This window comes from Scyliorhinus canicula, chromosome 12 (genome assembly GCF_902713615.1).
Source record: "Scyliorhinus canicula chromosome 12, sScyCan1.1, whole genome shotgun sequence".
NCBI lineage: Eukaryota > Metazoa > Chordata > Chondrichthyes > Carcharhiniformes > Scyliorhinidae > Scyliorhinus > Scyliorhinus canicula.
The window spans coordinates 148,180,042-148,205,546 of NC_052157.1; the positions used below are offsets into that span (position 1 = coordinate 148,180,042).

Here is a 25,505-nt window from a genome sequence, read left to right on the forward strand (position 1 = left end):
CATCGAGACTGCACCGGCCCCTGGAAAGAGCACCCTATTTAAGCCCACACCTCCACCCTATCCCCGTAACACTCAAAGGGTAGAAGGGTGGAATTCTCTACCAAGTCACCTATTGCATTGAGAGAGGTAATGTTTTTAACATTTTAATGGCATCAAGGGGTGTAGGGAGAAAGTGGGAATATGGCATTGAGATAGAGGGTCAGCCAAGGCCATATTGAATGGCAGTGCAGACTCGAAGGGCCAAATGGCCTTCTCCTGCTCCTAGTATCTGTGTATCCTAGTTTTTCTATGTCGCCAGATTATGAAAAGGCAGAATTTCTATGTGGACAGCCTGATGGAAAATGTTGGGGAAGTGAAATGTAAAACATGTGCCTTCTAACTGAATAGTGAGGATCAAAGCCAGTCAGAATAAACATTCAGTTTAATTTTGTGCACTTGAAACTAGAACACTTGCCAGGATATGTGACACAGTTTGCGAGATGAATAAGTAAAAATAACTTGTGTGGAAAAGCTGGCGTTATTTCAGTGAGTGTGGGAGGCTGATCTGGGCATTGGGGGCGGGGTGGGGGGGGGGGGGGGGTGGCAAGGACACCTGGATCTCCTGAACTCTACAGAGGAAGTGGTTCTCCGTATTATGGGCCCATTGTTGCAAATGTAACAATCCATTGTATAAATTCATTTCTTGCGTCAGTTCTGTTTGTCGGCCTTCTGGCCCCAGCGGGAGGGGTTGGGGGGGATTGGAATGAAGCTGGGCACAGGATCCCACTGACTGTAAATTCGCCACTGAAAATGGGTCTGACCAACTGTAAAGGCCAAAGAAGCTGAGGGCCGTGTTTTCCCAGGAAGAAACAGTTTGGAGGCGGGAAGGCTGGCAAGATGGTGCAGGAAGGCAGTACCTATCATCGTCCTGCCATCATGCCAATGTTGGGAGAAGCCCGAGATGGCCCACCCTCCTGGAGCCCAATTGAACCAGTTAAGAGGCCAAGTAAGAACCAGTGGTCCTCTGTCACATGTGGGGAGATCATCTGGCGGCCTATGTGGGTGGGCTGTCCTGTTCAGGCCATCCATGGTCCGTCGAGGGACCCCCCCACCACACCTTCCAGCAATAGCCACCTTGTAGCAACAGCGTTTGCATGACCTCAGTACCCCATCACCCCTCACAGGGTCCTACCTGAAGCCCATTTACATGATTTTGAGGGCACACAGCAATCACGCACCTTCATCCTCAAGGTGCAACCCCTTGTAATGGCCACTGCCCCTGGTGGTGCTGCTGAGCTGCCAACCCTCTGATTGGGCAGTTCTTGGGGCCGGGCCATCTGACAAGCTGTGGCTCTATGTCCTACTGACAACCAAAGTGGATTCACCTTCCCAAGGCCCCATCCCTACCCATGTCTTTCAGTCCCAACTGCGGGATTCCTGTCGACATGATTAAAACCAACCCTATATTTCCATTTTCAATATTGGCCTGCAGCATACATTTGTAGTCTACATAGCTTGATGCTCTCTTTGTTATAATGCTTTCCATTAATATATCACGCTTCAATGGCACTGAATCCCTCTTTAAAAGTTCAATGCGACTATTCCTGGACTTGTCGTGTAAACAATGGGGCACTCAGTCTATTATCTCCACTTTGTATTCTTCAAATGGAAACTTTTCTTTCACGTTGAAAGTAGGGAGGAGCTGAGGTCATGAACCACAGCATTGCTTCAAACAGAACCTGGCAGTGTGCCTACCACTGAGGGTGGGTGCTGAAGATCACCTTTGGTTAGTCATCAACCAGCATGTCACCTGGGAAAATGGACAGGATTGATTTGTCTTTATTGAGTTACATCTACCCAAATACTCCAGTCACTTAACAAAGTCTGAATGATGCTTTCTTAAAAGAGAAGCATCTCTCTGTGTACAATGACCCAGGTGCTTTAATATGGCAACTGGAAATAAATTACCAGTACGGCTTAGCAATGTGGGAAATGGGGGGTTGGGGGGAAGAGAGAGAGAAGAGGACGGCTAATATGATGTTACGTCTGAGATTCTTTTAAAACAGTACATGCCGAGGATCACATTTTCTGCCTTGTGTTGAGGGTGAATTAAAACTGTTGCACTGGACACAATCTGTCACTATCAGTGCAATGTGACTTATTGTGGCAGATTTATGACACCAAAAGGAAAGAGTTTGCTAGTCCTGATGCTGGGAGTGCAGTGAAATTGGTTCACAGCCATCATACATCACATAAAGTGGCTGGGTGTAAGTGTCCAAGGTGAGGCCCAGGGACTCCACAAACTGCTGTCCTCTCATTTGCATTTCATCTCCGCCACTTTGTCTTCACGCTTTTTAGTTTTAACCTGGAAGCAACTCAGAGGACGCACAAAACCCTGTGCAAGGGAATGGGGTTTGGTCCGGGTCTCTGACACCATCTTGCCTCTGGCATCTTTTCTATCGAACGGTGTTGTCACCTTAAAAAAATGGAACGCAGCAAGCATCAACATCCCAATAGCGTCAAACCACCACTTGTCTCAACACTAATGACTCATGATTTTTATAGAAGGTTACCCAATCATCCTAATCAGGTTGCCCATATATGCCGCAGCACGTCACCACCTGCCCTGCCATCTTACCCCTACAGCTCCTGCCGCTGCTCACCCCATGGTCACTCTTCATTCAGTCCTTGCTGAATCCAATCCCGCAACCTCAGCTTTGCCACATTTCATCACCTTCTGGGAGCATTGATCTCCTGCCGTACTGTGTATGTGGGCTGTCGTGTGTGTCCAAAATCAATTAATGCATCAGCTGTGGCAATATAAAATTAACCACAGGTCACTTCATCGATACGTGCAGGTGAAGAAGGAATTTGCATTTATATGGCGACTTTCAATTCTCAGAACTACTTTTGTTTTACAGCCTCTATTATATGGAGAGGGGCAACATCGCTGTCAATTTGCACACTGTGACGGAAGGCAGGGATTTCCACAAAACCCAGTCCAAATGCTCCATTATGAGGCACTAACTTAGTTAACCTGAGGCTACTTTTAGCTGGACAATGAGGGATCCGCATGACTTTCAATTAGGTCTCATCAAAAAAATCATACTCGGTGTTGGCTGGTGGTTTTCAGTGCAATGGAGCAACTGGGTGAAGAGCAGAATAAACCAAGGAAAGATTTGAAAAATAAAAAATGCAGGGGGGCAGAGAGAGAGGGAAACGATCAGACTACAAGCCGGAGGGGCTGTGAAATTCTGCCTGAGTGTTGCACTGTGTTAGCGTCTCTGACACTGAAGATGAATAATCACATTTTGAACACAAGCATTTTTTGGAAGAATAAAAAAAAAATTCAAAGCTAACCCACCGCATTGTCTCCAACCATACCTCTCGAGCTTATCTCAAAACATTTCCAATTGCCCCAGGAACCCTCTCTTTAGACTGCTATTTGGACCAGAGAAGGGTTGAAGGGGGCCCCTCAGGGATCAGTCTTGGGTTCATTTGTATTGGATTTTGGGGAGCATATAGAATATATTCAAGAGGCGGCTGGATATAGCGCCTGGGGAGAATGGGATCAAAGGCAATGGAGAGAAAGCAGGATTAGGCTATTGAGTTGGATGATCAGCCATGATCGTGATGAATGGCAGAGCAGGCTCGAAGGGTCAAAAGTCCTCCTCCTCCTGCTCCTATCTTCTATGTATCTATGTATAATCTCAAAATCTGTTGATGGCATGACAATAGATGGTTTACTAAACAGTGAGGAGGTGTAAACAAACACAGGAATACTTCCATCAGCAGAGGGAACAGACGGAATTTAACATGGTTAAATGTGAGGGATTACATTTTGGTGAGAAAAGCAAGGGATAGGAAGACGCACTCAATGAATGACACTAAAGAATATAGATGACCAGAGAGTCTTTGGTTCAAATACATAACTCCCTGAAAGGGGGCAATTAAACTAAAGCCATAAATAAATCAACAATAAATAGAGGCTTTTTGTACATACAGGTATTGAGTGCAAAACATTGGTGTGTGTAGTTTTGGGTGCACCATTGCAGAAACAATATTAAAGCTATAGAGAGTACGTATTCACTTGTTGATTCCCGGGATGGGAAACTGCAGTTAAGAGGACAGATTGGAGATACCAGGAGTCCTTCCCCTAGAGAGATGGTTAAGAGGAAAGTCTATAGAATATTTTAAAATTGTGAGAAACTTTGGGAAATCAAATGTGAAAAGACTATCTCACCTGATTGTGGAGTCAGTATTGAGCATTCATGGATTTAAAATAGCCACCAAAGGCGCAGTGGGTTAGCCCTGCTGCCTCACGGCGCCGAGGTCCCAGGTTCGATCCCGGCTCTGGGTCACTGTCCGTGTGGAGTTTGCACATTCTCCCCGTGTTTGCGTGGGTTTCGCTCCCACAACCCAAAGATGTGCCGGCTAGGTGGATTGGCCACGTTAAATTGCCCCTTAATTGGAAAAAATGAATTGGGTACTCTAAATAAATAAATAAATAAAATGACCACCAAGAGAGCGAGGAGAGAAGTCGGAAGAAATTCCTTTACGTAGAGGGTTGTTGAGTGTATGAAATGGTTGAGGTAGAAGCCACTGCCATTTCTAAGGGAGATAACTGAAGCAAAGAAAGATGCAAAACTCTGCAGAGGCAACACTGTGATTAGTTTAGGATTGCTCCAGCATTGCGATGGTACAGACATGATGGGCCAAATGGCCTCCATCTGTGCAGTAAGATCGCATAGTTCGACGGATTGCACCGTGACACTGATATCCAAAGACGAGGCATTAAAAAAGAAACTTGCATTTATATCTCGCCTTTCACAACCTCAGGACATCCAAAGCACTTTACTGCCTATGGCTTCTTCTTTGCTGGGTAGTTGCCAGTGTTTTTGTTGCTGTACTGGAACCTATTTTGTGGGCACTGTTATGGGAAACACGACAGCCCATTTGTGCACGGCAAATTAGCACAAACATCAATGTGATAATGATCAGCTAACCTGTTTTCAGTAATGTTTATTGAGGGGAAATTACCGGCCAGGCCACTGGAGATAACCCTCCTGCTCGTCTTTGAAATGGCGGGGTGAGATTTCTCCTGTCCATCTGAGAAAGTTAATTTAAGGTCTCATCTGAAAGGTAGCACCCCCAAAAGAGCAGCAAACCCCCCAGGACTCCACTGGACTGTTAGCCTATACCCCGGTGTCCAAATCTATGGGTTGGTCTTGAACCCAGAAGCTTCTCATTCACAAGCAAGAGGACTACTCACTGAGCCACGATTGACACACAAAGCAAGAAGCATCCTACTGCCTTACACTAGGGCCTTCAAGCAGGGGATTTTTTTTTTGTTCCTTCACTCCCCCTCGCTTTGTAACCCATAATGAACGGCCAACACTGCCCTAGCTAACAGTGCAGTTGAGTTCAGGATTTTCTTGGACTCTGCATCACATTACCACGATGTGAAGATGCCGGCGTTGGACTGGGGTGAGCACAGTAAGAAGTCTTACAACACCAGGTTAAAGTCCAACATGTTTGTTTCAAACTCTAGCTTTCGGAGCACTGCTGCTTCCTCGGGTGCCTTCCTCATTCACCTGAGGAAGGAGCAGTGCTCCGAACGCTAGTGTTTGAAACGAACATGTTGGACTTTAACCTGGTGCTGTAAGACTTCTCGCATTACCACATGATAGCTTTACCAAATAAGGCACTGAGGGAAGAACCCAGCACTGTTCAATGCTTCAGAAAAGCTGCACAGACAGCCAATGTGATTTGTTTTCATTCCAAAAACTGTAAACAGGCTTAATGATTCAGTATAATTCATCCAGTTTATAACCTGCTCCAGCGAGGCACACTTCATCAATGCTGCACAGCATCAAGCCCCTAAGTAGAAAATGTAAATAAAACCATTTCACTTTTAATACACTTTGTTGAATGAAACCATTAAGAATACAAATGTACTTTGAGAGTAGGCACTGTAGCTGTGATCCTTTTTTAACCGCATAATTCATCTTTTTAAATGGAGAATATTTCCACTGTAAACAGGCGGTGCTGTGGCAATAAAGGCATTCTGCCAGAAAATGTCATTAATTCAGTTTCAGGGACACATTAGAGAAATGATCATCGGCACCACTGACTGGAGAAGGGCGATAATGTGCATACCAAACAGGTACGGCTGTAGTATAATTGAAAATGGGCTTTCTGTGTCACAGCTGTGAGTAAACAAACGGGTTTAATTTCAGCTCACCAGTCTCACCATTGGTAAACCACGCCTGGTGTGGCACGGGTTCCATTTCAAACCCCCCACCCCCTCCCCACTCCCCCGCTTTCAAAAATCCCATTGACCTAAAGGTTACATTGCTCATGGTGTCATTTAGCATACTGCCAAAATGCTAATGATTATGATTGCAAACTGGATGTGTTTTGCCGAGGATTGAAACCTGCGACAGAAAATGCAGGTCAGAGTTCTGCCTATTCGCAAAACAATGCACCCTCCCACTCAGCAATTCAAATCTACTTAAGGCATCTTAAAATTCTTAAAAGGCTCTATAGAATATTGACAGGAAACGTACCTATTGCCTCGGCGGTTCAATAACGCAACTGAAGTCAGGAATTACTGTTTCACAATAGCCAAACAACATACGCATCGGTTCTACCACTCAGTATCGAGGTCCAAGTCCTTTAGGCTCGACAATTACTCAGTAAAGTGACAGCCAGCGTGCAAACATGTAGGCTGCAACCCTGTGAAATGAGCCTTCATAAACAAGTGACAGTGCAAGTGGCGAGTGCCTCCCGAATGGTGGTACTCACACCCTGCATGTTTAATGAATGCAGACCCTGGCTATGACCCTGTCAGGAAATTTTATCATCAACTGATGCATGCCATCTGCCTCCTCCTGTTCCTTACCACCACCCCCCCCCCCCCCCCCACCCAGAAGCCAACGCACCTCCAACCAATCAACACTTCTAGTTATTCTACTACAGTTGATGAAAACTAGTGATACGTACAGCCAAACATACGTCTGACACAACATACAAACATGGTCTATATGTGCTTGTTGAGGGGAGAATGAATATGCTCTTTGGGTTATTATGCTTAAAGAGGCCATCTATTGAGTAAGAATAAACCCCAAATCGCTCCATTAGATTGTAAAGTTTGATTGTCTGCTACCTGCTCTATTCTTGTGGTTTTTCTCCCCCACACCAGCCACCCCCATACCCCTTCCATCTACAGTCAATTCTAAAAGAAGCAAAAAAAAAACAACTTTCATCAAAATAGCGCTTCATCAAAAACAGATCTCAAATTGCTTCACAGGCTGAATTTTGGGAGTATACGATACTGTTCCTGCAAAGTTCCACAAACAGAAATCAAGTGAAGACCTAGTTAATTGACATTTTTACCCTCAATGATAATTGATGATTGCCAGCTCAGACATGGAGAGAACTCCATGCTCCTTTAAAAAAAATCATTTACGGTATGTGGGCATCGCTGGCTAGGCCCATCCCAAGCTGCCCTTCCGAGGATGGTGGTGAGTTGCCTTCTTGGACCGTTGCCGTCCCTGAGGTGTAGGTACAGCCACAGTGCTGTTAGGGATAGCGTGATGAGATTTCTACGGTCTATCTGAATGGGCAGACGGGTTGGACATATCATCTGCAGAACGGCACGTTGACAATCCTGCACCCCCCTTAGAGCGCCTGGAATGTCAGCCAACTGCAAGGAGGGAATAGGACTCAAAAAACCATAACATCTAACTAAGGAGGTGGGAGTGCTGAATACCTAGTTTCATGAAAGGTCACTTGATCTTTTTCACAGCTTTGAAAGTTTCTGTCAGAATCCACCCAATAGCCAGTGAGTATCCTGTCTTGGGGTGAAACACATTCATACACCCTCACACGCTGATTCTTTGCAGCCTATGGCAATCTGTACTTGCATTTTTTATATGAATATCAAACAATAACCTACTTCAGAGAAATTGTGTACAGCAATATCGGAGGTTTTAAAAGCTGAACACCAACCAAAGATGCTCTCAAACTATAGTGCCTTAATCTCCTAAATTCAGATTCCACTAAATTCACTGAGAGTAATTGTGGGGAACGCATAGACTCCTCTAAGGCTGGGGCTCGGCTATGTTGCCAAGGCATAATAGGAGCTGTTTTTAAAGCATTTTACCAGTGCTATGCATAACTCAGGGGATACTGACATCCAATGCATGATTCAGATTGCGAATGAAAAACACAAAGCAAAAGCCACTGCAATTTTCTTAGATTCCAAAAGACTGGTTAAAATCCCTGGAGCCCCATGTAATAAAAATGAAAGTTTTATTCAATCACCAAAAAGTAATTTGCCCTGTATATTTTGCAGGTTTAAGTGTGACGTGTTTTGTTGTATGACTATTATAGCTGTCATGTAATATACCTTCAGTTTTCCGATGTTATGAACTCCATTCAATCAGTGTTCTTGCTAAAAACTACCAAAGCAACACTTCATATGATTATTAATATGTGGGGAGGGAGGCAGTGCCGTAGTGGTATTGTCACTGGACGAATAAACCAGAGGCCCAGGGTAATGTTCTGGGGACCCAGGTTCAAATCCCACCACGGCAGATGGTGAAATTTTAATTCAATAAAAATATGTAATTTATTAAAAAGTCTAATGATCACCATGAAATCATTGTCGATCGTCAGAAAAACCCCATGTGGTTCACTAATGTCCTTGAGGGAAGGAAATCTGCCGTCCTTACCTGGTGTGGCCGACATGTGACTCCAGACTCTTTGCATAACTGAGGAGTGAGAGTGCCAAATATTTAGTTCCATAAAAGATCACTTGATCTTCTTCACAGCTTTTTAAAAAAATTTAGAGCACCCAATTATCTTTTTTTCCAATTAAGGGGCAATTTTGTGTGGCCAATCCACCTAACCTGCACATCTTTGGGTTGCAGGGGGGTGAAACCCATGGGGGGGGGGGGGGGGGGGGGAGAGAATGTGCAAAGGGCCGCGATCGAACCAGGGTCTTCAGCGCTGTAACCAGTAGTGCTAAGCACTGTGCCACTGTGCCGCCCCCCTTTTCACAGCTTTGAAAGTTTCCTTTCAGGCAGGAACTCTGCCGTCCTTACCCGGTCTGGCCTACATGTGACTCCAGACCCACAGCAATGTGGTTGACTCTTAACTGCCCCCTCAAGGGCAATTAGGGATGGGCAATAAACGCTGGCCCAGCCAGCAGTGCCCACATCCCATGAACGAATAAAAAAATTTAAAACAGCTCATTCTGCTGTATATGCACCAAAATTAAATAAACCTTACATTCTACTCCCAACCAACCTTGGAGTATTAGCCCTACTTTCCTCCCTCCACAGTTGCTGTGTGAGCTGCTGAATGTTTCTGGAATTTTCTGGCTTTCTTTCAAAATTCCCAGCAACATTTTGCGCAATTAATTCCTTCCTTTCAATCTAGTCTTTCAAGAGCTCTGTGGGAAAAGTTCAGGGCTATTTCAGTCGCCTGTCTCAACGTTGCCTCAGCATTGCGTTGGGTCGTGTCGTTATTTGCATTAAAAAAATTTTTTTCAAAATAAATTGAGTGTGCCCAATTATTTTTTCCAATTAAGGGACAATTTAGCATTGGCCAATCCACCTAACCTGCACATCGAGGGGCTTTTCACAGTAACTTCATTGAAGCCTACGCGTGACAATAAGCGATTATTATTATCTTTGGGCTGTGGGGGTGAAACCCACGCAAACATGGGGAGAATGTGCAAACTCCACATGGACAGTGACCCAGAGCCGGGATCGAACCTGGGACCACGGCGTCGTGAGGCAGCAATGCTAACCACTGCGCCACCGTGCTGCCCCGTGCATTGCCATTTTAACATCACGGATTAGCACTGCTGTGTTACAAGCTGCTAATTTCCCGTGCTTCATCGTGTGCATGAAACAGAGCCCCGATGCTGGTGTAGGTAATGGGAGTTGATTTTTCTTTTACGTAACTTCGATTGGGATTGATGCCTACAATTCTGAAATAGGCATTGAATTAAATATTGATTGTTCTTCTGTACCAATGCTCATAAATATCGCAGGCAGGAATAAGACAGAAACTCAGTTAATCATGTGGTGCACAGAGCACATTGAGAACCTCATTTGATGCACACACACACCAATGCCCACCGTTGTCTCGCTTCATCTTGTGTGGAATGTGTAAACAAAGGAAATATATTTTTGGCAGGGTACAAAGTACTCCGATGGCATTTAGTTCACAAATACACCATGCCTCTTCAACCATGCAAATAACGCAATGCTGCCCTCTCCCTTCCGACTGAATTGTCTGTATTGTGATGGATTACAGCAGCGCTCTTCAGTAAATATGTACATGATCTGCTTTGTGGTGTTCTTTATTAGAATCCAATAAGTTGTTCAGGATCAACTACTTTCATGAACAAGCGAACACGCCATCTCGTGTAGGTTTCTGACCGACCAGCAGCTCCGTCTCGGAAATGAGGGAGATCTTTCTTGATAACCCGATATTACAAAATAACGACAAATAACAAATCAGAGCAGCATTGAAGATCTGGGATAATGGAAAGCTGGCAACGCTTGGCGGGGCCTAAACACTACTCACTGACTTAGCTCATCTTTTCTCCTGCTGTTTCTAACCTTGATGGCATCGCTGCACAGACGCATCTAGATTTGTTATTTTAAAAGGTGGCTATTTGACTGAGAGCCGGTAATGAAATCATAAGCTGCAAGCCATTTCAGTGGTTACTGAGCATTAAGGTATAACAGTTTCTTTAAACTGCAAGACGTGCCAGATCATCAACATGGGTACCACCATTACATGTGAGAACACCACCCACCAGGTATGCGGTGCATACTCGTGTGACTTGGCCAACGTTGTCTACCTCATACGCTGCAGGAAAGGATGTCCCAAAGCGTGGTACATTGGTGAGACCATGCAGACGCTGCGACAACGGATGAATGGACATCATTCGACAATCGCCAGGCAGGAATGTTCCCTTCCAGTCAAGGAACACTTCAGCAGTTAAGATCAGCCTCTGATCTTTGGGTAAGCGTTCTCCAAGCATTGAACATGCATTGAACAGGACGCTCGACAACGCAGTCGCCGAGCAGAAACGTATAGCCAAGTTCCGCACACATGAGTACGGCCTCAACCGAGACCTGGGATTCATGTCGCATTACATTCACCCCCCCACCATCTGCCCTGGGCTTGCAAAATCCTACCAACTGTCCTGGCTTGAGATAATTCACACCTCTTTAACCTGGGGTTACCCCTATCTCTGGATCTGTAAAGACTTGATTACCTGCAAACGCTCGCATTCTAAGCATTGTCTGGCATCTTTGACTTTGTCTATATATATGTTTCTGGAACATACCTCTTCATTCACCTGAGGAAGGAGCAGTGCTCCGAAAGCTAGTGTTTGAAACAAACCTGTTGGACTTTAACCTGGTGTTGCAAGATTTCTTACAGTTTCTTTAAACTCCCTGAAATCCAATCTCTACTCAGCTCCATTGTCAGCAGGCTAATCAACTTTGTGTCATCTGTTGCCTTTACTAATCCCCCCAGAGCCTTGCTTCGCCCGAGTGCACAACCTTCTCCACTTTGAACACCTCCACATAGGCCCTCCAATTGTCTGACCTCAGAACATTACACCTGAAAGCAAAATCAAAGGCCACTTGACCCATCATTCCTGCTCCATTGGAGTCCGTTAGTCCCACACCTGGTGGTGCACCGAGGCAAACTTTCATCTGTTTCCAGAATTAGTAATTCCCGGAACAGGTCGCTAGTCTGTCGCCGGGTGGGGTTATAGGAGCCTCACCCACTGTTACCACCAATCATTGGCGTGATGGAAGGATTTGCAGGTTGACACTCAATCTGTTTGACAGCATTATGGATGGACTTTCCTTGGGCATCAAGTCCGGGGGTGGAACTCGAATCCGGATCTTCGGACACAAAGGTAGGGACACTACTCACTCCGCCACTGAGTCTTGTTATTTATGTGCGATTATTCAATTATAGTATCCCCAATGCCCTATTCATCCCTTATTTTTAGGAGAGCCAAACCCATTCCCAATCCCTCCCATCAAACAGTTTTGTTAATAACTAATCCTCTGTTATCATATAATTGACCAACTCTATTTAAAGTATAAAATAATCCTGAATCATTTACCTGCTCTGGATGTCTGTTCCTCATCCCATGCTATCATCAAAATTTATTCCAGTCTTGATGTGCCTGCCCTCTGGAACATTTCTCCAAAGCCACATTAGTTTGCTACTCCCTTCCTTCATTTCCCTCCTCCTTTACTGCGATCAAAGCCTCTTTGCCATTAGGTTTCTAAGCTACCGTTCCATTGGGTGGCAACTCCTTAAATGCTCCCAAGATATACAGACCGGCTTTGCTCTGCAGTTTACAGCAGCAGCCATGGCCCAACTCCAACCAACAGGAACAAAACAAAACAAAAATGAGGAGGGGATGGGGGGGGTACGTTGCCACTGACTCCCTCAAACCTGCTGCTACACATTCAATAGATCCACCGAAATATTGCCAAGCATTTTATAATGACGAAACAAGAAAAGGAATGCGTGATACAAAATTAATTCGCGCCTTGGGCATTAGGAATGCCATGTATTACTGAGAGAGCATTGTTATGATATGTGGAGTTCCTGGTGAGACTATAATTGGGCTGTGATGAAGTGCCGGGGTAATTAATCTGACTGCCATAGATGCAGCTAATAAGGCTATCCTGTTGTCCTGAGGTAGATTCCATTCTTCCACTCTCCGCAACGCGGGCTTTGTGAACTGCCAGTGGTGGTGCAGATTAATTTGTACTGAGGAGTGATATTTGCCCAGATCTTTGGTAAGCAAATTAGCAATATAAATTCATCGCAGCATAATACCCTTAATTAACTGATTACCAGGAGATGCGCCGTGCATTGTGGCTTTCAATTAGGAACAATTTTCTCAAAATCATCAGGAGGCTGGACAGAGTAGAAACTGTTCCCACTCGTAAAAGGATGGGGAACGAGAGGGCACAGATTTAAAGTGATTCACAAAAGAAGCAAAAAAGATGTTAGGAAAATAACTTCTTCACACAGTTTATGCTTCGGGTCTGGAATGCACAGCCCGAAAGTGTAATGGACACAGGTTCAATTGAGATATTCAAGAGGGGGTTCGATGATTATTTCGGTAGAAACAATGTGCAGGGGTACAGGGAAAAGGCAGGAGACTGGCACCAAGTCAAAGTGCTCATTTGGGGAGCTGGTGCAGACACAATGGGCCAAATGGCCTCCTTCTGCACCGTAATAATACTGTGATTGAGATACAGGGCACATGGAACGCAGGGTAATTTGATAAAGTGGATTCAAAATTGGCTTAGTTGTAGGATACAGAGGGTGATGACAGAAGGCGGATTTAGTGACTGGAAGCCAGTGTCCATAGGCATACCTCAGTGTTGAGTCCCCTGTTGTTTGTCAGTTATATAAATGAAGTAGATGACAATGTAGGATCAATACGTTTGCCGATGACACAAATATTGGCCAGGTGCTTAACTGCAAGGTTGAATGTCTTGGGACAAAAAGATATAGACGGAATGGGCAGATAAGTGGCAGATGGAATATAACCCTGATACACTTTGGAAGGAGTAACTTGATAAGGAAGCATTCAATGAACGGCATGACACTAGGAAGTTCGAAGGAACCAAGGGACTTTGGAGTGTTTGCCCATAGATCACTGAAGGCAGGTGAATAGGCTGGTGAAAAAGGCATATGGAACACTTGCATTTATCAAGCAAAGCATAGAGTACAAAAGTAGGGAGGCCATGCTGGAGTTGTATAGTACTTGGGTGAGGCCACAGCTAGAGTTCTGTCTGCAGTTCTGGTCTTCACATTATAGGAAGCGTGAGATTGCACGGAAGGAGATGCAGAGGTGATTCAGCAGGGTGTTGCCTGGGATGGAACGTTTAAGTCAGTGTTTTTCAAACTTTTTTCCTGGGACCCACTTTTACCAACCGGCCGACCTTCGTGACCCACACCAGCCGACCTTCATGACTCACACCAGTTGACCTTCACAACACACCATTTCGCTTACCTTTAATGTGACAAGTGAGCCTGCTTGGTCCTCACAATCTCACTCCAATCAGGTTCACAGGAGGAGAGGGCAATGCCCATATCGGATGTAGAGTTCAGCCAGCGCGTTTGTGCTGTCTTCATCTTTGTGAGGATGGAAAATCCAACCTCACACTTGTAGATCACTGTGAAGGGCAATAGCAATAAAATGCTTGTTTTACTCAGCCCTGGATACTCCTCGGAGACGCTAATCCAGAATGATGACAGCCTCACGTACTTGTGGCGTGTTTTTAATGTGCTCTCACAGGTGAGGCACAGAAGTTCAGTCTCTTCATTTGAAGATAGCTGTAAGCTAATAATTGACTCTGGGGTCTCAAACTCAAAAGGCTTTATCACCCACCTCTTCTCTTTCAAAATCTGAAGCTTCTCCTCTGGAAAGTAGCAACAAAAGCTATTGAGCAGCCCAGCCAAATGCAATTGAATAAGGCTTGCCATTGTTTTCTTCGATGTACCGTAGCAGTGTGGGGAACATGTAGTAGCTTTGGCTTTGTACTCCCAATTACAAAACTTTCAATTACTTTTGGAAAGCATTGATTTCTTCACAATGCCGAAACTTCCCTGCATATAACAGACATGGGCTTTGCATCCTGATTTGCATTGGCACAATTAACAAAGCCATACCTCAAGAAATCATCTTTAAATTGCTTGGTTTTTGATTTCAGTATCTTCTTAGTAGGCTTTTCACCAGAGGCTCTGTATAAAGCTTACACCAGCACTCCTTTATCCTACCATGGACTCTTCTGAGCAGCTGTCTTGGCAGATTCAGATGTGAGAGCCTGGCCTATTTGTGTCTCTGGCCCTCTCTTCCTTATAACAGAGTGATCCATCTTCAGTTCTTCACAGTCCTGTTGCCTTGCTTGCTCGCAGCTAGAAAATGGAGGAATCTCTGCTCTGTGATTTTGTGCCAAAAGCACGGACATACAGGGCGTGGGATGTAGTGTACGTGCTGGACATGTGACCTGCTGTCTGTCACCCCTTCTGGCGGGAAGACTGCATCGTTCACGTTTAAAGGCCAGTCACGGTTGGCATTGTCAACTAAAAAGACAATCGTGGCCAGTGTTCATAAAAGCCCTTCGCGGCCGTTGGATGCATCTCCCGTGATTGGGAACGCCATGACCGATCACTCCGCGATCCTCCAAACACCTGCCCGCGGTCACCCGCAGGTCGTGACCCGCAGTTTGAAAAACCCTAATTTAAGTTATGAAGAGAGGTTGGATAGCCTTAGGTTGTTTTCATTGGAGCAGAGAAGACTGAGACGCGACCTGATCAAAGTTTACAAGATTATGAGGGGCATGGGCAGGGTGGATAGGGAGAAGCCGTTGAAGGGTCGATCACGAAGGGACACAAGTTCAAAGTGAGGAGCAGGAGGTTTAGGGGGGGATGAGAGGAAAGACTTTTTTTACCCAGAGGGTGATGACATTCTGGAATGCACGGCCTGGGAGGGTGGTAGAAGCGGGTTGCCTCACATCATTTAATAAGTCATGGATGAGCACTTGGCACATCGTAACATTCAAGGCTATGGGCCAAGTGCTGGCAAATGGGATTAGGTAGGTGGGTCAGGTGTTTTCACATGTTGGTGCAGACTCGATGGGCCGAAAGGCCTCTACTGCACTGTGTGATTCTGTGATTCTCTAAAACAAGAAGTACAAAAACTATTTAGCAAATGGTTTGACTTTCATTCAGCAACTCACCTTGATTTTTGGATCAGATGAAACAATTTTGCGCTAGATTGGAGATATAATGGTGCAATTCAGCAAAAGTACCTCCTTAATATTTATTTGCAGGGATTAGTTTTGGAGTCATGCAGCAATTCATGGAATTAGGAGATCCTCATATTATTCCAGTTGAGAGTGCGTTTTTATGTGATCCCAAGAGACATCTTCAGTAAATCATAACCAGGTTTCTGAGGACCAATTTTTGAGACGAGTACCATCAATCTCTTGCCTGACAGGGCTTGATGAAGATACATACCAACACAGTCGGATTTTAAGCTTACCTAGATAACAGTTCAAAACTGTCAGAAAGAGCATGTCTGGAACATGTATTAGAAAACCAACACACAAAGAACTTGGCAACGACATATGAAGGATGTCACAATAACAGCAGTGCCTCTGTTGGGACGTTCATAGCGGAGAATTCATGCCCTCATTAGAATGGCCATTTACATCGCACTGTCAAGGTCAGTTTTGGAATATTGATAGTGGACTGTCCATAGCTCATTTTAAAATTGTGAATATTTGTGTTACCACATCAGATGTGCTGTTATAGCTGAATGAGAAATTGGTGAAAATGAATGAACTCCATCAATAAAATATATTAGAAAACAGAATTAATTGCAAATTGGGAATGATCAAATTTCTGGTTCAAATCGGATAAAGTTTGATTGCAGATTTGGCGTTGTATGTGGAATTCACAACATGAACCAATCTATTGTAAACTTATGGCACTGTCACAACCCCCTGGGCTAGTGTGCGGTCAACTCCAGCCTCACTTGACCCGAAGACGCAACACAAATAAAATTAGATGTTATTTTAAAGTACCCGAGAACCTTGGCTAAGCCCAATAAACCACAGTCACCAAGTTGGTAAATTTAACGCACAAATAACCTTTAATTATTTAACAGTAACATCATTAAATTGACCAAAATGAAACTGCCTACCTTATACTCCTTACCCAATCCTTCCTTTTCAACTCGCTCCACTCTATGTACACACACAACATAGAGGAAAAGGGTGATGGAGGGAGAGAAGAAAAATTGGATAAAGTAAAAAGGCTAAACAATCTCCGGTGCACGATGATAGTTTTTTGTTAAAGTCTTTCAGGAGTTCAAGCTTTTGCTTTGATGCTTCTTCATTCTAAGCTTGAGGAAATTTCTCTGGCAAGGCTATCTACTTTCTTTATAGATTCAAGATCATTTCAACTAGGGGCGGCATGGTGGTGCAATGGTGAGGACTTCTGCCCCACGGCTCCGAGAACCCAGCTTCGATCCCGGCCCTGGGTCACTGTCCGTGTGGAGTTTGCACATTCTCCCCTTGTCTACGTGGGATTCGCCCCCACAACCGAAAGATGTGCAGCGTAGGTGAATTAGCCACACTACATTGCCCCTTAATTGGAAAAAAATAATTGGGTACTCTAAATTTAAAAAAAAAGATAATTTCAACCATAGAGTAAAGATGTTCCAGGTACTCACTGCTTTTAGAAGAATAAAGCAGTCCTTTTCATCAGCATAGCAAGAGAGTGCTCCTACTCCGTCAAGGTCTAATCACTTCTATCTAGCTCTCAGAAGCATTCTGCAGGAACCAATCACTGACTGTTGTCAGCCAGAACATTGTCCCTGGCCAACCCACAGGTTGCCAGCCAGCCAATCGGACGGACTCCCTCCAAAGCTTGGGCAGCACAGTGGTTAGCACTTCTGCCTCACAGCACCAGGAACCCGGGTTTGATTCCGCCCTCGGGGTGACTGTGTGGAATTTGCACATTCTCCCCTGTGTCTGCGATAAGGCGTGAATTCTCGATGGCCTCCACAGTCCTTGTTCCCACCCTGCCATGGTCCTAGAAGGGAAAATCCCGCCCATAGTTTGCATAAGGCACTGTTTGATTTTGAACTGTGTGCGAAGTTTCCTATTTTCACTTTATTCACTTGAGTGGCGTAAACGCACTAAACTGGGTAAAGTATTTGGTGCATGATATACAACAAATAACATTAGGATGCTTGGTTCCTTTGGGAGCCAACGTGAACCCTTCCTTTTAAATGTCTGTTGTAATGCTACTGCTATAATAAGAGTACATATTCAAGAAAATGTTGCTGCAGAATAGTCTCCCAAGCCCTGGATTCCCTGGCGGGGTTTATAAAGACAGGCATCTAGGGTTGCCAACACTCCAGGATTTCATAGATTTTCATTGTCCTGGAGTCTCCAGGAACTGAAGATTAACATGGTAAAACATCCTCCCCACGGCCCACCACCACGTGTATAGCATGCGCTGGACATTGACATGACCATTCAATAACATGTGAACACAAAAGCACAACATCGTCTCCTTTCAACATAAGGAAATGTTGCAATCTCTCCTCTGGAACTAGCAATGCCTGCCGACCATGAAGTGTGACAAATACATTTGCCCCTTTATTAAGCTAGTCGCAACAAATAACAACGATGCACACATGAATAAAGTGAAGCCAATCTAACGCGTCATAGTGAAATTTAAACTTGAAAAACTCCCCATGCCGCCAACGTGCTCTCAAGAAGTCTTATACCCATGGCGATGGAGTCGGGCAGGAAAGTCGCGTCCATGATGCAGTCACCCTGTTTGTCCAGGAATCTCTTTTATAGCCTGCCTGTACCTGCTATCCTGTCAGCTGATGGCGGGTTTCACCACTAAAATGTTTCTTCCGTTACTTGATTGCACCTGTGTCCCACGCATGCCGTCGCTATTATCGGAAACAGCCCGCCATAATTAAAGTTTGCTCTGGGGCACTGCCATCAGCTTGAACTCTGTCCTCAGTAACTCCGTCCCATGTTAATTTATTAAAAGGGAACTCTGGGGTGAGTACTTTCTGCTCAAAGTACCCCCTCCTTTTTAAAAGAGAATATAGAGATTAGAAATGTTTTTCACATCTTAGTAAAAATATCAATTTCATTACAAGCATAGAGTCTGTCCTCACTGGGCTGCTCCAGGGATATGACTCAAAAGCAGAAAACGCTGGACGATCACAGCATCTGTGGAGAGAGAAGGGAGCTAATGTTTCCAGTCTGGGTGACTCTGTCAAAGTTAGAGAGAACTGGAAACGAGGTCAGATTTATACTGTCGTGGAGTGGTGGGGCTGGATGGGGCCAGCGAGAGGCGGAGATAGACAAAGATATCGAGGACAGAAGATAAAAGGAATGTATAAAAGCAAATTGCTGCGGATGCTGAAATCTGAAACCAATGGGAAAATGCTGGAAAATCTCAGCAGGTCTGCCAGCATCTGGAGGGAGAGAAAAGAGCTAATGTTTTGTGACCCTTTGTCAAAGCTCTGACAATCCTACAGATGCTGCCAGACCTGCTGAGATTTTCCAGCATTTTCTCTTTGATAAAAGGAATATAAATGGAGACGATTACGACTAAGAAGGGTGCTGATAGTGGCAAATAAAGAGACTAGAATGTGTAAACGGCAGAACAAAGGTGAGCAGTGTGTCAAAGGGCAACACGGAACACATGGCCCTTGTGGAGTGGGGAGAGGGGAACAATGGTGAGCGAAAGACAGATCAATGGAAGAAATGAAAATAAAACTAAATTGATAGAAATAAAAATGGGGTGAAGGTTGAGGAGAGAGTTCACAGTCTGAAGTTGTTCACTACAAAGGGCTGCATGCTCCATCCTGTCGTGCCACATTTCTGTTTCACCCTCTGGCGGGAAATTCTGTCACAAACGGGGTTTCCCATCGTGGGGCAGCCCCAAGCCGTCTGTCGGCAATACGGAGCATCCCGCCGGCGGAGAATCCAGCCCAATGTTAAAACCGGAAGGCTGTAACATGCCTAATCGGAAGATGAGGTGCCGTTCCTCCAGTTTGCTCTGGGCTTCACTGGAACATTGCAGCAGGCCAAGGACGGACACGTGGGCGTGAGGGCGGGGGGGTGGAGGAGTTGAAATGGCAAGCGACAGGAAGGTCTGGGTCCCGTTTGCGGATTGACTGGAGGTGTTCCGCAAAGTGACCACCCAGTCTGCGTTTAGTCACTCCATTGTGCATCTTGGAGTAGCTCCATGGAAATACCAATTTTGGACTAACATGAGAGACAGTAAGACAACAGAAAAGCCACACTCTTAACATCTCAATGGAGTGCAGTCAGCCAGGTATGGTCATTCCGTAAACAGCCGTTTCCCTGCTACGCTACCTTCCAAAAAAAACCTCACTCCTGCAAAGATGCAATTGCTTGGCCAAGAAATTACTTAGCTTTGATAGGAAGGTTCAGACAATTAGAAAGCACTTGGACTTGAATCCAATTAAGAAGCTCCTTCTAATGCTTTCAAAAGTTTCTAATCTTTTCCAATTGATATCTTTGTCTGCCAACTATACACTTTGGCGAACACTGTGTTCTCGGGATTAATAGGGCATTGCTTATTTGAAGATTCTGCTGACTGGTTAGATGGTACTGAACTGTTATTTAATAAAAGGTTACGATCTGCTTTTAGCTAACTGAGCAATTGCAGATTGAAACACTCCTAGATTGTTCAGCTCCATCACTGTAAGAGGTACTAAAGTGCTTTTATTGTTCATCTTTCTATGTGGCCTCCATGACATAGAGACATCCCCAAACAAAAGCACAAGGTTAAGTGAATCCGTAGCTATGTGGGTGGGAAGCAGAAATGTAACTATTTCCATTTTTGGGCAATTATAGTAGTTAATTATTGAAAATACTGACCAACGTACTTGACCGTTTCAGAGCAAAGTTCAGGATTACAGAATTCAGCTTGGTCCCTGATATTTGTAGGAGGGGTAAACCTTGAAATAGACGTGCAACGGCCCTGCAGGTATTTATTATAATTTTTTTAAAATTCTGTTTCCTGCCTGGCAGCCGATCAGATCGACAGATTAGCTGGTCATCAGGTGAGAATGTTGGTGATGGAAAGTTGCAGCCAACTTGGGGAAGGCCTCTGTCAACCGGGCAACAGCACAGGTTAACGGCAGGGTGTCAGACTAGCCATTGAGAGGTAGGAGAGGCACGAAACAAGATGGGGTTGGCTGTGGGTGTAAAACTGGTGATCAGGGACAGAGCGGGCAAACCATGAGACTTGAAATCAGGTGATAGGTGATGGGGTGTCTGCAATAGACATCATGTATCGGGTCAACTAATGGCCGCAGAATATTTTTCTTGAGGGGTCATGGGTTGGAAGCATTCCTGCTCCTATAAGCCCATAAGCAGTGTTGTAAAAATCAATTAACCTGTTGGATCTGGCTGTTGCTACCTCCCTTTAGTCAACAAGTTAACTTGGGTTACATTCAAATTTGGTGGAAGAATATCATCGACAAAACGTTTTTTGAGTATGACAATTAGAGGCCTGCCTCTCCAGTGTGAATTACTCACATGCCTCAAAAGCCATTGCAATTAAAGTGGAAGCAACCTGCTGGCTTTAGATTGGGTTTGCAAATTTGCCAAAGTAACACCCATGGCCCACCAACAGTGTCTCAAACCTCGCACCATCAACAATCCACTGTGTGGGATTAAAACTGCCAACATTAGGTCTGCAACCGGAGGTCAAACATAAAGTGGGCTGACGGACACACTCACTACCTCATCACTGCGGTGCTGCCATCTCCAGTCAGGCATCAAACCACGAGTGTGTGTTGAGGCAAGAGCTGTCCAATCAGTTCTGTCTCATTAAAAGCAGCCTTCCTGTCAGTTCAACACCAGCAACTGGAATGAACACTGGATATGAAGTATTAAGTGCCACAGACCACCTTGTCCTTAAACAGAAGGAATTGGAGTGGTGGATAAAAATATAAATAAATAAAAATAATCGCGCTTATTGTCACAAGTAGGCTTCAATGAAGTTACTGTGAAAAGACCCTAGTCGCCACATTCCGGCGCCTGTTCTGGCAGGAAATAGATTAACAATAATAAAAAGCCATACCGTAGGTATTCAATGGCAATGTTGGAGATGTTGGTACGGTGGGGAAACATGACACTGAGTAGCATGGCCCAGAGTGAATAAAATGAACCAAAGATGAGTTTTTTTTTAAACTCCCTCACAGCCAAAGTACAACAATGAACAAATATACTAGCAATGAATCCAACCACAACTTGGCTTTCGATAAAGGAGCACTGCTTGAGATTTACTACAGGTCACTTAGGACAGTGTACACTGACTCATTTTGGTATAAGCGAACATATTGGGCTGGATTCGCCAGTCCCCAGCCACGTGTTTCTTGGCAACACACCATTCAATGGCGGCGGAATTCTCTCTTCCCACCATTTGTCAATGTGATTTCCCGTCGAAGCCACCCCCCACCGCCGGGAAACCCGCTGGCTGAGTGCGCTGCCGACGGTTAAGAGAATCCCAACGACCAGAGAATTCCGGCCATTATTTTAGAATATATTTTAGTGGCGACTAGGGGCTTTTCACAGTAACGTCATTGCAGTGTTAATGTAAGCCTACTTCTGACAATAAAGATTATTATTATTTATTAGAAATGAACTAGGGCAGCAAGGTGGTGCAGTGGGTTAGCCCTGCTGCCTCACGCGGCGAGGTCCCAGGTTTGATCCCGGCTCTGGGTCACTGTCCGTGTGGAGTTTGCACATTCTCCCCGTGTCTGCGTGGGTTTCGCCCCCACAACCCAAAGATGTGCAGGCTAGGTGGATTGGCCACGTTAAATTTCCCCTTATTTGGAAAAAATGAATTGGGTAATCTAAATTTATATTTTAAAGATGATTAGAAATGAACAGAGCTCTGTATCTCTAATGGGGTTTGCAAACTGCACAACTCATGTGGATTTAAAATGTAATTTATTGCATTCCCCAATGTTAAGAACATACTACTTTTAGTGCATCACTCGTTAATGATATCAGTCCAGAAATGTATGAAGAAATATTTATTTTTGGCACAGTATAGAATAATGGGGCAGAAATGAGAATCCTAAATTAACAAATTATTGTTTCTCTTTGCAGTGTTCATCATGGCATCCGGACTCCTAGTCTATCCTTTTGGATTGAACTCACCCCTTGTACAGAAATATTGTGGAAATTCCAGCATCTATCACGCGGCGGACTGTCAGATCGGATGGGGTTACATGCTCGCCATCGTTGGAGTTATGCTTTCAGTCTTTCTGCCTTTTTTCTCCAAGTATGCGCCTAAAGAATCCAGTTCACCAACTCCGATACCTACGATCTTATAGTACTTCTTACTAAAAAGGGACATATAATACCACTGTTACAAAACAAAAATCCTGCTTTTTAGACTTTCAAAAATGAACAGAAGATATGAAAGCACTTATTTAAGTTATGAAACAGCAAAATAAGGTCAATGCGATTTAAGTGGCCCAAAGTGCATTACATGAAAAGTCTTCCTGATTTCCTCAAAGTACCCAGCCAGCTGCCATTGTTAGATACTTATGCAAAATTCTCTAAGGAAATCAGTGACAAAATACGTTGTGTGAGCACTATCGCTGCAACACTAACTTAACCTGAAGCAAATACCTACTAATTCAGGCAATTTGTACCACCCCCTGAACTGGCTGTACTTTCCAGGAATCTACAAGGTTGGGTAACAGTCAGATATATGAGGTTTCAATGTATTGAAGAATTTCAGTTATTGTGAAAAAGTAACAGGAATGGGCCCAGCGAAGGCATCACAGTAACAGAATGGCAACATGGTGATAACTGGTTCCTAAGAAGGAAACTCAAGCTTATGTTGTTCAGTGCAGCCTTGAAACGAAGGACTGTGAACAGATTAGAAAATGAAGATCAACTCTTTGGTTAAAGGGCGCCTTTTTCTGAAATATTCTTCAGTTCAATGCCCAAGAACATAAGAATAAGCTTTTTAACTAGTGTACAGGATTGCCAGGAAACATATTTGGAAATGTACCTTTTGAGATCAAAACGAGGAACGGACGTTCAATCAGCAGACAACATGCTGGAGATTGCAGATAACTCCAGTTTTAAGAGCAAAGCATAGCTTGTCAAATAACTGGAGATCTTGTCTTATTTTATTACATATGTTCAAAATTTTAGTGATGGACCTCACACTGAGACTGTCATCAAACGTTAGCAGATGGGCATAAAAAGGAACAAAGTATGGATCAAGGATTGCACATGCAAGTACTTCTAACCAATGCTGGAAGATCAAAACAGTGCTTAAGTTCTCAAAGGGCCTGCACCACTAAAATCTTTGAAAGCATTTCACGCAGTCCTCTCCACTAATGGCTTTTACGGTCAATCAGAATGTTTAATCTCTGAATAGCGAACCTCAAAATTAACCACCTGACCTTCATGTCAGTATAAAACAGATCAGAACATGCAGTACAACCATAACAAAACAAATTCAGAATGAGCATATGAATAAACACTTCTTCAGTTATTACCTAGTGCAGTGGTACCTGTTTCACATGCAATGAAATTCCTTCTTATTAACTCATTCACTGCACACACTGCCACTTGCTGGGAATATGTCCATTCTGCAGAGCTCCAGGAAGCATTGCATCCATATTGATGGAGTGTAGGAACTGCACTAGTATCGTTGCCAAATGGAATTAGTCAACAAACTAAGATTCCTTCCCTCTCCAGATGCCTCTATCTATTACTAGTACAAGATTTTAAGATAATGAAGGAATGACGTTTTTTTAACGGGTTAAATTGATTTTACACATCGCATTTTCACAGAGAGCAGCTCGAAATCTCACTGCTAGTTTTAGATTTGCCAGATTCCTTGGTGCATCATTGACTTTCAATTACTTGTAGTGAAGCAATTTGCTTTATTATTTTTCATTTAAAATGATTTTGTCTTACCTATCTAGATGGGGAACATGGATCATTATCAGATTTGTAACATACTATAATCAATTTGTCGTACGATATTCAACAGTGTTGTGACTCTATTCACTACAGTACTAAATAGTTGTGCTATTCTAAAGCCAAACGTTCTGAATGTTAATGCCACATAACGCTGGCCCAATCTTGAACCAAATAAAGCATTAAACTATCCATTACATCTGTATTGATCAGACACTAATTAAATTGTAATCTTAAATTTGGAACAGGCACCCCTTTATCTCATAGTTTCTTTATTGTACGTCTAACCTGATCTATGAAAACCTACAGCCTTTAATAACGGCAACTTTCAGCATTATTATAAAAGGACACAAACTTATCAATAATAATAATAATCTTTATTATCGTCACAAGTAGGCTTACATTAACACTGCAATGAAGTTACTGTGAAAATCCCCTAGTCGCCACATTCCGGCGCCTGTTTGGGTACATAGAGGGAGAATTCAGAATGCCCAATTCACCTAACAAGCACGTCTTTCGAGAGGAAACCGGATCACCCGGAGGAAACCCACGCAGACACGGGGTGAACATGCAGACTCCGCACAGACAGTGACCCAAGCTGGGAATCGAACCTGGGACCTTGGCGCTGTGAAGCAACAGTGTTAACCACTGTGCTACCGTGCAGCTACATAAAAATGGCTAATTTTCATCACCACTCACAATTCCCCTTACTTCGAAACGCTAATTGATTGCATTGGACTTTCCATACCAGAAAATGATTTAGCCGGTTTGGCTAACGAATTATGAAGACAGTCAACCTAATGCGATTCACCGAGCCAGTTATTTTTCTGTGTCTTTCACCAGGATGGTTCCACTAATTTGCAAGAAAATATCAAAAGACATACAGTCCTCATTTACCCCTTAATGAGATAAATT

The 25,505-nt window shown here is 44.1% G+C and overlaps 1 protein-coding gene across 1 annotated transcript in view; it reads left to right on the forward strand.

The window, feature by feature from the left end:
* The window catches only part of LOC119975014 (transmembrane protein 211), a 299,181-nt gene extending 274,112 nt beyond the window's left edge, over positions 1–25,069 (forward strand). The window contains exon 3 of the mRNA XM_038814460.1: positions 22,752–25,069. Within this exon, the coding sequence (XP_038670388.1) occupies positions 22,752–22,978 (227 nt within the window). The 3' untranslated portion in view covers positions 22,979–25,069. The remainder of the gene's footprint in view (positions 1–22,751) is intronic.
* The last annotated feature ends 436 nt before the right edge of the window (positions 25,070–25,505 follow it).